The 15,127-nt window shown below is 32.6% G+C and overlaps 1 protein-coding gene across 14 annotated transcripts in view; it reads left to right on the top strand.

Moving 5' to 3' along the window:
* The window catches only part of LOC145241382 (proto-oncogene vav-like), a 347,285-nt gene that overhangs the window by 223,687 nt on the left and 108,471 nt on the right, over positions 1–15,127 (top strand). For all 14 annotated transcript variants that reach the window (XM_080104292.1, XM_080104290.1, XM_080104285.1 and 11 more), the window contains 5 exons: positions 307–375; positions 3,455–3,655; positions 7,702–7,797; positions 9,333–9,404; positions 13,532–13,605. In XM_080104292.1, coding sequence (XP_079960418.1) covers positions 307–375; positions 3,455–3,655; positions 7,702–7,797; positions 9,333–9,404; positions 13,532–13,605 — 512 coding nt within the window. The remainder of the gene's footprint in view (positions 1–306; positions 376–3,454; positions 3,656–7,701; positions 7,798–9,332; positions 9,405–13,531; positions 13,606–15,127) is intronic.

The following is a 15,127-nucleotide window of genomic DNA, read 5'->3' as shown; positions in this document are numbered from 1 at the left end:
ACTTAATAGTTGTTCTACTTGATGAATTTTTATCTATATTACTATTTTCAACATGACAAGTAAGTACTGTTTTTTTTGCTAAAAAAAAAAGACATATTAAAAAAAAATCGATCTGTTGACTATCTTTACAAGCATCCAAATCTCTTTCAATTCAAATATTTATCATTTTTTTTTTTACATTTCTCTAAAAAAAAAAAAAATAATATTTCTAAGATTAATTTTGGATATGTAAAAGAATTGTAAGATTTGAATTTTTAAATGGTGATATGTTGTTTAAGAATGTTTTTATCTTTCCTATGTTTGTAGCATTTCAGTAAACCCTTAAGAAATGTCCTGGCTCCTCAAGAAAGAGAAGTAATATTTGCACACATAGAAGTAAGTATATATTGTTATGTAGTTAAATGTGAACAAAATAAGAAATTAAATGAGAACAACAAGGCGATAAATTTAAATAACATCAATTTATTTAATACAGGCAAAAACATCTATGTATATGAAAGGCAAAATGTGTGTGTGTTTGTATGTCTCACAAAAACTTTCAACACATGTGACGGATCCTGACCACATTGGTATCGTTTTGAAGCTCTTGGATTACAAATATCGAAAAATTGTCCAAAAACATTACTTCCTTCACCCTCAATTGGGCAGTTTTTTGTACAAGGAGGGGTCACTTTTTCGTCAACATTTTTGCAAAGTCATCATATAAGCAGTTTGCTTTTTTTTTTTTTTTTTTTTTTTTTTTTTTTACCTTCTTTTCCACCTCCATGTTACAGGTTCGAGCCTGCCTGCCTACTCCTTATTTTGAGGATTATGTAATGGGGTTCCTTTTAAAACAAAAACTGAATTATTTTACCGTTCGCTTAAACTTTTTTTTTTCACACCTCTCTCCTACCAGGCAGCATCTATTTTTTTCCTTGCTACACCACCTCTCCACACCTGGGCAACGCTGGGTACCCCCCACTAGTCTATTATATAAAAGGCAAAACGGGTGCGCGTTTGTGTATGTCCGCAAAAGGCTTTTTTCGTCGGGCTTCTCGCGTCGGTTACATTCTGGGAGAAGTTTCCTTTTTTTCCTTACATGGAAGTCACCACTTATCAAGGCCCAGAAGCCACTCGGGGATAAGGGTTATACTTCCTAGATTGTAATATCTCTGATTTGCAAATGGACATCATTTCTATCATTATTTTGATTGAGTTTTTAAAAAATTCCCTCGTTTCCAGTGTTTGTTTGTGTTTCTCGTATAAATAAAGTGAAACTGATCGAAGCAAAGGCATCCACCTGGCCTTCCTGGCCAGAATGTTTTTAAGGCAATTAGGTTTGATCAATGGGGGGGAAACCCTACATATCATTAAATTGCTATTGATTTGGACACTGCCAGAGTTTGCCCCTTTTTTGGGAGGGGGGGCTGGTTTCCCCCAACATCGTGTGGAAACAAATAAAACTGTTGAAAGCAGGAAGCTTAATTGGTCTCCAGACAGATTTTTCTGTGCCTGCATGATTCTTTAATTAATTACCAACTCATTCATTTCGCTATCCACTATGGCATAATGGTTAGCGAGAAAGACCTCTCTTTCTTGCTTTTTTTTTTTTCTAACCCCAGGCAAAAGTTAATTACCAACTCTTTTTTTCACCTTCTTTTCTTCCTTCATGGTACGGCTTCCACTCCTTTTTTTAAAAATACCTACAAACACCCAGGCAATGCCAAGCACCCCTGCTAGTCTATAATATAAAATCGCAAATATCTGTGTGTTTGTTTATTTATTTGTTTGCATGCCCACCTAAAACTTTTGACAGATGCGTAGGAAACTGATCAAACCGGTATCGCTTTAAACTTCCAACCTTTGGATGACAAATATTGAAAAATTGGTAAAAAATATTAATTCCTTCACCCTCAACTTGCCACTTTTCTACAGGGAGGGGTCGCTTTTTTTGCCGATATTTTCAAAAGTCATCCCCTCTTTTCGATTGACTGCCCTTAATTTAAACATTCGTTACTTCCAGTTTGGCGATGGATGCAATGTCAAAGATGTCACTTTTTTTTTTTTCCAAATGTTCTTTTCCTCCTTTGCGATACAAGTTCGAGCCTGCCCACTTTCACCTTTTTATTATTTTGCTCAACACACACCTCCAGACATCTGGGCAATACCGGGCACCCCAGGCTAGTCATATATATATATATATATATATATATATATATATAGTGTGTGTGTATGTCTCGAAAAAACTTTCGACAGCGGCGACAGAACCTGACCAAACTGGTACCATTTTAAACCTCGAATCTTCACATGACAAATATAAAAAAATTAAATTGGCCCAAAACATTAATTCCTTCACCCTAAACTTGGTCATTTTGTACAAGGAGGGGTCAATTTTTGTGTCGCTATTTTAGCAAGTCATCGTTCCCTTTTTGATTGACTACGCTTAATTCTGATGTTCGTGACTTCCGATCGCACCATGGAGACATCGACTAAGATGTCAGGGTTTTTTTTTTTTCTTCCTCCTTCGCATTACGGGTTTGAGCCTGCCTGTCTACTACTTTCTTTCTTTCTTTTTCTTTTTTAAACACCTCTGCCTACTGTTGTTTTGATCTTTCCATTTCTAAATAGTTACACTGATATACAAATTCAACCTGAACAATGTTGACCAAGTTTCAGTAAAAGTTTGCGTTCAAAATTTTATGATTGTTCCAAAGTCAGTCAGAAAGCTTCCTGAATTTGACAAGATACACTTGGAGAAAGATTAACTGAAATGTGAAAAAAACACTCAAGATGAGAACAGTAGTCCAAAGAATCCAAATACTATAATCAATTCTCATATAAAAAATCCAAACGTTTTTAAGACTAATTTTATTTTATCTCAAAACGAGATCATCCATTTCTCAATGTTTTTTATTTTAAACGAAACAAGGTGTTTAAAGTCTACGTCTTGTATTATAACTGACTTCTAATTTATTTGTAGGCAAACTATCTTAAAAGGTTTGTGTACAGCATAATCACATTGACACACTGGTTCTCATTAGATCACCAAAGTTAAGCATGGTGAGCCTGATCAATACCAGATGGGTGATCATTTGGGAATACCAGGCATTGAATTGAATGGAGAAGAACCTTAACACCTTTTACAAGAACTGCAAAAACCTAACCTCTTCTCAACTGACCATGATATGCATGCGATTGAAAACCACTTGTGAATTTAATATTCCCTTGAAACTTCCTATTTTTGGAAGTGGCCAGTTCAACCCACCTGGGGTGAATGCTGTTTCTCTCTCTCTCTCTCTCTCTCTCTCTCTCTCTCTCTCTCTCTCTCTCTCTCACACACACACACGTGCGTTAGATGTAAATCTTTTATAGGATTATCAAAGTGTTTTCTTTTTTTGTGTATGTTCATGTTGGAAAAAAAAAAATGAAACATTTGAATGTTTACTAAATCAGTTTTTGTCTATTTTCTGTATAGCCCTTATATGAGGTTCATCGTGAGTTTCACTCTGAGTTACTGAAAGCCTGTTCGACCGGAGTTCCTCGGATCAGTGAAGTGTTTATCAAGTACAAATCCAAGCTGCTTATTTATGGAGATTTTTGCTCGAATTTACCTCAGGCTCAAGAGCTAATAGATGAAGCTTGTAAACGAAGTGACCTCGTACGGAATTCCATAGAAGTAAGCACATCTTTTTTTTTTTCTTTAATTATCTGTGCATGTTTTATATATATATTACTTAATATTATTGTCCAAGGATGAAGAAATCCCTGAAGATCCTTTCCTGAGAAAGAGATGATAATGATGATTCTAACATTAATCATGTTCCACTTAATCAACAAAGCTCTACCATCACACCTATGTAATAAATAAGTCTATTTATCAGGGACATTCTTTAACTTCATTAAGATTCTGACAGCAGCTGACTCCAAATTTGTCCCAAATCAAGTATTCACGGCAAACAGCTATCTGCTTCTAATCTGAGTCTTCAGCTAACCCCATCAATCATACCATATAACCTATTACATCTGAATAACTGTCTTCATACCTCAGCTAAATGCAGACCACCACCAAAGAAGACATAACGCATGAATAGACTAGAAAACTTCTCACACCTACCTGTATCCTATATGTCTATAAATCCACCATTTACACATAAATGGAGTATTGTCGTCACATCTGAGCTATTTCACCAACCACTAGTCTCTCCTTCTTAAACACGATGCAAAAAAGAATTTTTAACCTAACAGATCGTGCGGTGTCTGCTAAGCTCTATCCTCTGTCACATCATATCACTTTGCTGGGTTGTGCTTTCAACCTAAATACACCCAACGCACTGATTAACAATAAAATCACATTCCTTCAATGTAAGGCTTCCTAGATTCCCTTTCCTCTGACTGTGAGTCTTTGCAATTCCGTTCATGCTCCTTGTTTTCCTAAGATATCAACATGCAGAAATTTAAATGTAATGTGAACAAACATCTTGCTGGGTTAGCTCTTTATAAATCTGATCCTTATCACAGTAATCCCTTACATTTCAGTGAGAATATGGTTTGTTTAGGACTTGAAAAAATGAACTAGATCTATTATAATGTTTAATTCGATTGCATTTCTGAAATCATTAGTTTTCAAACTTTCACTAACTGCTGCCACCTTATAGATAATGTAGGACTAAGACAAAAAGCAGGCATTTGCTGTTTGATCTGGTTGGTTTGTTGTGTGGTATGGTCCCTGGCTTTGGCAGAGGCCATCTTGCAACATCTTTGTGTATAACCAAGAACCACACTGACGTTTAATATATGCAGGTTATTGCTTCAGCAAAGGAAGAAAATGAAGGATTTATATATGGGTACGAGCATGCGTGCATATAAAGATGGAAATAAATGAAATATTGAAAGAATAGAAAATTCAACAGGTATTAATAGAAAGTTCTACTTAAAACATAAACAGTTTTGTAAATGAAAAATTGGAGAAATATGAAATTTTATAACAAAATAGTTTTATACAAAAGAAAAGAATATGAAAATCATTTTTCAGTCATTTATACAAACACGTGTTTGGTGAAAAAAGTTGGGTTAGTAGTCACAAGTCAGGATCTTCATAGTGTAAAATATATACGTATGTGAGTATTTGGCAGCATGGCATTGCATGTGTTTGTTTACATTATTCTTGTTAGTTTGTGTATAAATGTGTACAAGTTTAGGGCTAGATATGTGAGAACATTGAATTCTTTCAGCATAAGGTGGTTTGTAGAGAATGTTTTTCAATCTTTTGTGCAGATGCGGCTGATAAAGCCTTTCTTGATCAGGTCTTATAGAAATTTCTAAGTTGATACTAGCTTATTTCTTTCACATGTATGTGTTACTTTATTGAGCTTGAAAAAAAAAAAAAAACTCTTAAAGTTAACACCTTCCTGTCAAAACCTGCCAGCTTTAGGAAATGGCAAAGAGCGTAACTTTTACAACTGAATTTTATTAAGTACTGTAACATTCCTCTGAAGGTTGAAGGTTCAGTCCTCAGTGCGGGCAGTACAAAATACAATTATGAATTACTTAAGACTTCTACCCATTTATGGTTGAAGAAAAACAGGAGCATGCTACACCCATGGATTTAATAAAGGTTTCTGTTTAAAATTCTGTGCAGATTCCAGAGTTTGACAATATACACTTGTAGAAGGTTGGAGATTACATCGACCTAAACGTGAAAATAACACTTAAAATAAGTATAGTAGCTGAAGAATTCAAATCATACAAATTTTTGTATAACCTTATTTTTTGTTTTATTCTTAGAAAAATACAGATTCAATAAGTTGAAACTTAAATGTTACCGTTAGACAGTATCACACATTTTGGGAATTTTTTTGTTAGATTAAGACAATTTTTTTTTTTTTTTTTTTTACATGTAAAATTTTGAAACATTTTTGTCCCATACCTTCCACTACATCATTTGTCCACAAATTAAAAATATCTCACTATGATCAAAGTTATATTACACAACTAGTGGGACCCATGTCTAATTGTTGCTACGATGATAAATCTTGCACTGTCTGCCAAACGCCAAACCCTGTCACATTGTCATTTTTACATCCCTGTTCTTGTTTAAAAATAGAACTAAAAAAAAAAAAAACTTTCACAAATATACTATACTTGTTAGCGTTTAACATAAATTCTTTGTATCATCACTAGCAGCAAATACCCTCATCCCCTCTTACGACACCAGAAGATTTCATACACCAATAACTTTTTTCCTTGACTCATTCACTTTTGGAATTTCCTCTTTGCTCCCCTTTTCCTCCACATTGTACCAACATGCAGAAATTTAAATGTAATGTGAACAACTCTTCATTTAGTTTTCAGATTTATAGACGACTTACAGTAACTCCTTGTGCTTTAGTGGCAGTTTATCTTGATTTGGATGGGGGGGGGGAGATAAATCAAGGAAACTAATAAACTCTTGTGATGAGCAGAATTCATTTACCTATTTGCTTGGTGTGCGTGTTTGCATGCATATGTGAGGGGGGTTTAGATCTGATAACTGAGGAAGATTAAATCAGTATAGAGAGATATGTGCAGAACGGGAGGCTGTTTGTTTAGGAATATTGAAAGAATGGGTGAGAGTTCTTGGATTAGTAAATGTAGAACAGTTTGGAGGAGATACAGTTTGAAAAAAATTAAGAGACAGACATAGTGAGTTTTATAAAGGAGATTTAAAAAACTGTAAACTAAAATGAGCCAACACTATCTTTGGCGTTTTCACTATTGGAGACATTTATCGATTATTTAAAAGTGTACAATTCCATTTATGGATGAACTATGTGGCAATACAATGAACACAACACTTTCTCATGAAAGCGCTTGTGTAAATCCTAACAAAACTTTTAGTTTATAAGGGCGGGTGAAGCACTTGTTTAGCTCTGGTAGAGATGATGTTTTGATAAAACCACTAATCCCTATCGCTTTACTGGGTTGACATCAAGAATAGCATCTGACGTATTAAAATTTTGTCTTAAGTAAGAAAATGACTACCAGAGAAACCGGAATGGAAATAAGTTTTGAAGTCAATTTCTAAAAGCCGTCCAATACATGTCAGCATGTAAAACAAATGTTAGATCAAGTATAATAACATGGTAGTGTTAAATTTTGTTTTCAGTACATTTTTAAAAATTTATTTTTTTACTAAGTTTAAAACTCAACTCAATGTCTCTAATTGTGTTCATCTCAAACTTGAGATGTACAAAGTTCTTGTATTATTATTATTATTATTTTTTACATTAGTGTTACCACTTACTAAGGCTTGAAGGCCACTTGAGGATAAGGGTTAATGAGTGTCAGTCAGTGAGACAACATAATGATCTATAATTTAAAAAATTAGTTAGAATTTGATTGTTCAAGACGACGACTCAACAAGAACTTGTTTACATTAGACTAGAAAATGACCATGTGTAGTCAGCTGGAAAGCAGTCCCATGATATAGTTACACAGGTGGGCACATTTAGAAAAGACACTTTGTTCATGGAATTTGTATTTAGTTTTAGGTATAGATAGACCAGGGAAATTGTTGACAGTGGTTGTATTAACAAATGAACTATTCTTGTTTGCTAAAAATTTATTCACGTTTATAATTTTGTGATATTTATAGTATTGTTTACCTATAGATTTATTGAAATTTCATTGCTTTTAAACATTTTATAAGAGGAGATTATCAAGTGAAAAATTATTTAATTTCAGGAATGTCAAACAAAAGCTAATGATGGGAAATTTCGTCTTCGAGATTTGCTCTCGGTACCAATGCAGCGTGTCCTCAAATATCATCTTTTACTTAAGGTAAGTGAAACTCAATTGGCAAATAATTATGTGCAATGAGCTGTGTTTGAAGACTGACAGTGCAACAAAGATTTTCTCTGTAGATGCATAACTAAGGAAAATATAAGCACATATATAGTGAACACATATATATATATATATATATATATATATATATATATATATACTAGCAGGCTACCTGACATTGCCTGGTCGTAAAATACTTAAATGTATTTTAATTCATGCAGTTTCGTATTTATTATTATAGAGCCAATTCTCTTGATGATTATATTGTATCTAATATATAATAGTGATTTCAAAAGTTTAAAAGAACAAAAAACTAAATCACTTGGGTACCGTCAAAATGAAAACATTTAGTTCTCTGGCATTATTCGATACCATCTGAGCTAAGACCATGTGTATATCGAACCTTATCAAATTAACTGACTTTGTATATTTGTCCATGCATAGAAAATACAATTTTAGTCAAATTATGCATGCCAAATTTCAATTTTTTAAAATTTTGACTCCATAGCAACTACTTTTACTGACTAAAAACAAATCAAATTCGTTTCACAGGTTTGAATATCCTATATATCAAGTTTCAAGTCTATAGACTAAAAATTGGCAGTAGTTTGGTAGAGACCATTCTGTACACACACACACACACACAGATGGACAGGCAAAATCACAAATGACAAAAAAAAGTCTATTTTCCAAATTTTAAGATGCTGCCCACCTTACTGTTTATTTCTTTCAGTGTGTTGAAATGTTCAGTTCTTGACAGCACTTTTTACTGTTCATTGTGATCAACTTCATCCCTGGGATGATTCTTTCTTAAATTAAATTTTTTTTTTTAACTCAGCATAGAAAAGAGTTTTTTTTTATATTTTTGCCATTTATCAACTTCATCCCAGGGATAATTCTCTTTTTTGTTTTTCTTTTTTAACTCAGCATAGAGATATACATTACATTTTAACATACTTAAGGAAATAAACAGTAAGATGGACAACATCTTGAAATTAAGAATATAGACTTATCTATTTGTATATGCTTTATAGTTACATCAAACTTCATAAATTAAAGGATTGATATAAATAAAAGATGAAATATAATTGAATAAGTATATTTTTCCATAAACACACACACACACATATGGGTCCAAACAATTGTTTGCTCTAATAAACAAAGAATTTTTCAATGAATTCATAATGAATTTTGTTTTCTGTATTAAAAGTGGTTAAAAAATGTTTAAAGGTATATATGTGTGAGAGAAAAAACAAAGACACTTTATTATCATATTGGAGATCATGAATCGAATAAGATTTATTGGGTTGTAATTGGATCATTTAAAATTACCAGTGTGCGAGTGAGTGATATCTACTGTTTCCATAGTGTTGGTTGTGGTTGACATGTGGTAAATTAAAAATAACAGATTTGTTTGTCAACTGAAATTTATTGTCACCTCTAAACTTTTTCCTTGTAAAGACACTTTAATTTGTCTTTGTGTTTGTTTATCAAAAACATAATGACATTTTTCTTACATTAATCCACAGGAATTAATCAAACAAACAGAGAAAACAGATGAGGATCGGAAAAATTTAGAAATCGCCCTTGAAGCTATGCAGGTATATATTCTATTATTTCAATTATTTCGCCGTCAATGGGATTGTACACTGCCCCCCCCTCCCCCCAAGCAGAGAGTGAAAATCTCAATGGAGCTGTTGCCTGTGGATGGCGACCCATGATGTCTTAGGATGAAATCCTGGTAGTTGAAGGACTTGAAGGTATGGTTTAAGCACCTCAACTTCTCTAACACACCAATTTGGCCCTTTGGCTAGATGGGAGGTCAGAGAGGCCCGATCTGATCAATCGGCTGGTCATGTAAAGTCCCATTATGTATAATCCACTCCAGACTTAACAAAATACTTATCCCCCACCAACTTAACACTATCCCCAAATATATAAAGGCAAGTGATGGCTAAGGGTCAATTATGTGGTAAGATAAAAACTCTTCACATCTGCTTTTGGCTAAACAAATTAATTTTAAATAATTTAGTCAACAGAAAGTGCTTGAGATTTTACTGACCAAAAGAGTATATCTTTCATGTAGCCCCGACACAAACGAAGCGAATGGGTTTCCATTTTGCCATTTCCCAATTATAGACTACGAGGTGGGTAGAGAGCATGATAGATGAAAATGAATAAATTATTTATGGAAAACCAAAATAAAAACTACTGCCTTTTAGGTGCTGAATAATGGAAAAGAAACCATTCAGATGTCTCTGATCTTTCCAGCTCATCAGATGAGAAAATAAATAATAAAAAAGCCTTACCATCCACAAAAGAAAGAAATTTTCCAAGATTTTTGATTATTGAATTACTAAAAAAAAAAAATTGGTGGGTTATCACCATTCCTAATAGAGAAAATACTAAACAACTGAAGCACTATTGAATGCAAACTCCAACAATGCCTAAAGAAACTGGATAAATGGGCAATGTAAAATGGATATAGATTTTTCTTATGACAGAAATGTACTCAGTTTTTAATGCGAGAAAACTTCACAATGACCTTACATTGAAACTTTAAATAACTTTAATCCCCACTGTAGACGAACACAAATTTCTGGGATTAATATTTAATAAAAAAACAACATTCATTCCCTGCCTTAAGAACCTAAGTAGTTGCAATAAAAGACTACAACTACTACGTGTGATAGCTCACACAGAGTGAGGAGCCAACCAAGGAACTTTAATGAAACTATATAGGACATTCATTAGATTTAAACTCGATTACGATAACTTTATATACCAATCAGCTAGAAACTCTTACCTAAAGATTTTAAATCCAATCTGCCATGGAGGTCTAATATTAGTACTCGGTGCTTTTAGAATGTTCCCAGTTGAAAGTCTTCATGTAGAGCTAACGAGATTCGTTTAAATATGAGGAGTCACAAACTGGGTGCCCAATATTACGCTAAATTAAAAGCGCACTCAAATAATCCAGCATATGAAATTGCATTCAATCCGAGATATAAGAAGTCATTTGAAGTATAAAAATTATAAAACCCTTTAGTTATTTAATGGAATCAATGCTACAGGAATCAGAAATGCCTGTTGAAAGTATCCAGGAACACCTCCTACCTGAAACTCCACCTTGGATTTTCCAAAGACCCAAAGTAATTCTAAAATTAAACAAACTTCCAAAAATGAAAACTCACCCTAATACCTACTGTGACAAAAACAGTGATATTCTTCTGAAATACCCTGACCATCTACTAATTTTTACTAATTTTTACTGATGGCTCCAAAGACCACAGTAGAGTGGCATGCGCTGATATTTCAAATAGAACAATTCTAAAAAAGGCCCTTCCAGCAGAAAGTTCTATTTTTACTGCTGAAGTATGCAGCATCATTCTCAATACTCAATCTTAGAAAAAATAAACATAAGAAATTCCTAATATCTTCGGATTCATTTTCCATTCTAACATCACTAAATAATGAAAAACTCGAAAACTATCTAATCATCAATCTACTGAACATAATCAACTCATTATCTAAACACAAAGAAATAATTATATGCTGGATCCCAAGCCACATCAAAATAAGAGGAAATGAAAGAGCTGAATTAGCAGCCAAATCAGCTCTAAACTTGAACCCTGATACAATTAAAATTCCCTGTACTGACTTGAAATAAAATCAAGGAACTATTTTATGCAAAATGGTAACAACAATGGAATAGCAACACAAATAACAAACTATATCAAATCAAAATACTGGAAGAATGGAGATCAACTCCAAGAAAATCAAGAAAGGAACAAGCAATTATATCTAGAATACATAATGAGTATACAAAACTCACGCATTCCTTCATACTTGAACAAAAGCAGCAATCACAATGTCCATTCTGTCAGAAAACTTGTACAGTCAGACATCTTTTTATAGAATGTACAGCTCTTGATACTGCTAGAAATCATCTAAAATCTAACAATATGAAGATCTTTGAAAACAACTGCTTGGACGAAATTTTCTCCTTTTTGAGAGTAACAAGATCATTCTCAAAAATATAAAAAAGAGAAAAGTTTTTTTTTTCTTTTCCTTTTCACCAGTATTAAATAAATTAATGAGGTTTTATATTCTGGGTAAACATCTTTCAAGCAAACAAACAAAACAAAAATAACAACACTACAAAATAACCCCACTAAACCCTATGAATAAATATTTAAAGATATAAATATCTTGAAGTTTTTTATGGTTAAATTCAACATAACATAACCCAAAAAGACTTTGAAAAATAAAACAAACAAGATAACTAAACAGAACACTATGAATAGGTACTTGAAGATATTAAAAAATCTAGAACATAAAAAATTATTTTCGAAATCACTGGATTCAGGATTAAATAACTTGAAAAGGGTTGATATGCCGTTAAACAACCAATCAAATATTTCAATTTTTTTTTTTTTTATGCTGGTAACTTTGACTTGGTTTGTCTTATTACAACATATCAACCATTTTTGAATTATTTAATGCTGAAATGACAGGTTCTTGTTCAGAATTTTCCCCATATTAAAAAATATATCTGTATAATATATGTACTAGTGGTATATTGGAGATATCATATTCCAAAACCCACATAAATTGATTAAATAGCTTAATTTTTTGATTAAGAACATTTTATTTTATGAGTAAGTGAAAAAGGACTTTCTCGCATTGCCATCTTGAAGGAACAAGGGCAGATAACTCCACAATAAGTTAAACATGTGAGATGCATCCTTAACAATTTTGAAACAATGAAAAAAATGGCTAAGCATGAATCCACTAAACTTGTACTGTAAATTATTTTTTTAAAAGCTGTTTTTTATCTATGATTCACTCTATTAAAAAAACATAACAAAAAGAAAAATCTGTATGATATGATGCATGTATCTGTGACAAAACCAAATATTATATTTCAAATTTTAATTAAGAAAATCAAATTTTATGGGTATCTGAAAAGTCACTTTCTCGCCTGCTATTTTGAAAAATATCTCGAAACAAAGTAAGATAACTCAACAATAATTCAAACTTGATTTATGTTGCAATGCCTATGGATTTGCATTGATTGCTTAAAAATGATTTTCTTTGTATCAATTTACGTGATTTTTGGAATATGATATTTTCGTTTCATCATAGGTTTGTACATCATATAGACGTTTCTTTATTTTTGTTTTTTAATATATCAGAATTTTGGACAAGAACCAAAAGGCTTTTACAGTAATGAAAGTTCAGGTTTTCATTAGTTACAAAAAAAAAGTGCTGGAGGAAGTAAACTAAATTGATATGAAGAACTTTATTTTGCACTGATAAAAAGTGGAACATAACAGTTATAATGATTAAATCATTCATAGAAAAATGATTACCCATCAAAGGCCAGATTTTTGCTGAGTCAGCATGTACATAGAAATAAAATTGAAAAAAGGTCTAAGTAAATGAATAATTCTCAGTTTTTTATTTGATTGCTAATGCATGATAATTATAGGTTAATAGCAATCGGTTTGCATTGTGTGGTTGACTGTATTTACACCACTTTTGTAATCATAGGGTTGTTCTGAGAAACTAAAACAAGAAAAATCTTTTAACGCTATTTCCAAAACACGATAAAAACTTAACTGCTGTCTAATGCAAGGATTATTAAATATAAGCTGTTAATATTCATTCAATAAAGTCTAATTTTGCTTTCTATTTTCTAATTTATTTATTTATTTTTTTTCAGGATTTATCGCTCTATGTAAATGAAGTAAAAAGAGATAATGAAGCCGTTGAATTAATTGAAGAAATCCAAAACAGGTATGAAATGTTTGAAAAAAAAAAAAAAAAAAAAAATCATTCAGATTACAATTGAAATGAGTAAAATCAGTTCCTGTTTATTTAATTTTTTCTTTTTCGTTATGCTGGGTCTGTCATTGAGCAACATGTTATTAAAAATCACAATTGTGCCATTGTTGACTGATTTCTCCAGCAAATCCCACTTTTTATACCATCTTAAAATCCTTAAGACTATTTGTATTAAATCTAGGCAACACAATCTCTCTGTAAACAGAAGTAATTTTTTTTTTTTCTTAATACTTGGGAGTCACCACTTATCAAGGCCCGAAAGCCACTCAAGGATAAGTGTTAATGAATGTAAGGTGTAGTAATTGTTAAGTGTGTAGATTGGGTATAATTTGGATTATTTAAGGAGACGATTCAACAAGAACTTGTTTACATTCGATGTGAAGGCTACTATGTTGTATTAAGGCTACTATGTTGTATTCAACCAGGATGCAGACCAGCGGAACAGTGTTCCACAGGTGGGAAGTTCTGGGAAAGAAGCTTTATTCATGGAATCTGTGTTTCGATTTAGGCCCAAATAGTGGAGGAAATTGTTGATAGTGGTTGTAGTAGCTGGTACTTGATGAAATCTATATTATATTTCTCTTAGTCTGACTGTCTGTCCATTTCATTTTTTTCTCTGAAACTTCTGGGCTAATCTGGTTGAAATTTTGTCTACATCTTTGCTATGATAAGTTGTAGCGAACTAAGTATGATGGCATTTGTTTGATGCACAGCTAAGAATTAATAGATTTTTTTTTTTACATGGAAGTCACCACTTATCAACACCTGGAAGCCACTCGGGATAAGGGTTACTGCATGTACAGTAATCAGTGGGATAGTATTGTAGTAATCGTTAGTATTGGAGATCTAATAAAGTGTCTTATTAGATATTAGTATTTAATGCAAAAATGATCATAAATTTAATCATACTCAACAATCAATTTGGTATAAAGCACTCGTTTTTCATTCTAAGTCAACAGGCTATAACTTTTTCCTACTTTTGATGAGCTAAAAAGTCTAGTTTCTCTATCCTCTATCTTATACTCTCCCTCTAAATATTTGGAGGAGGAGGATGGGGGTGTTCTTAATCAATTGTCTCTTTTACACACTATGAATATAAGATTTTTTTTTTTCCCCCTCAAATTTGTTTATTTTCTAGTCATAATCAATTTACTGATCTTCAAATCTGAAAAGTAAGAACTTTTTTTTTTATTCCTAGGTATCCTACCTTTCTTTCTTTCATATTTGCCCCTTATTTGGTAAAATTAATTTTATTTGGAACTAGCTGTGTGTTACTATTGTTTGCCGTGGAATGTGACTGGGTGTATCCATGTTGTGGGGACATTTCTAGAATGACTGTTATGCCTCTGGGTATTGCAGCCAGTTTCCCGGCCATTATATACAGTAGGAACGATAAGTAACATCCACTTTAGATCAAGGAGTTGGTATGACATCAGCTATGCTTGACTTGTCTTCTCTTTGAGTTCTTGATGCC

The sequence above is a fragment of the Euprymna scolopes genome, chromosome 20 (genome assembly GCF_053919585.1).
Source record: "Euprymna scolopes isolate OS-2025 chromosome 20, ASM5391958v1, whole genome shotgun sequence".
Taxonomy (NCBI): domain Eukaryota; kingdom Metazoa; phylum Mollusca; class Cephalopoda; order Sepiida; family Sepiolidae; genus Euprymna; species Euprymna scolopes.
The sequence above is the reverse complement of the archived record's forward strand: the minus strand, read 5'-3'. Positions and strand labels throughout refer to the sequence as shown.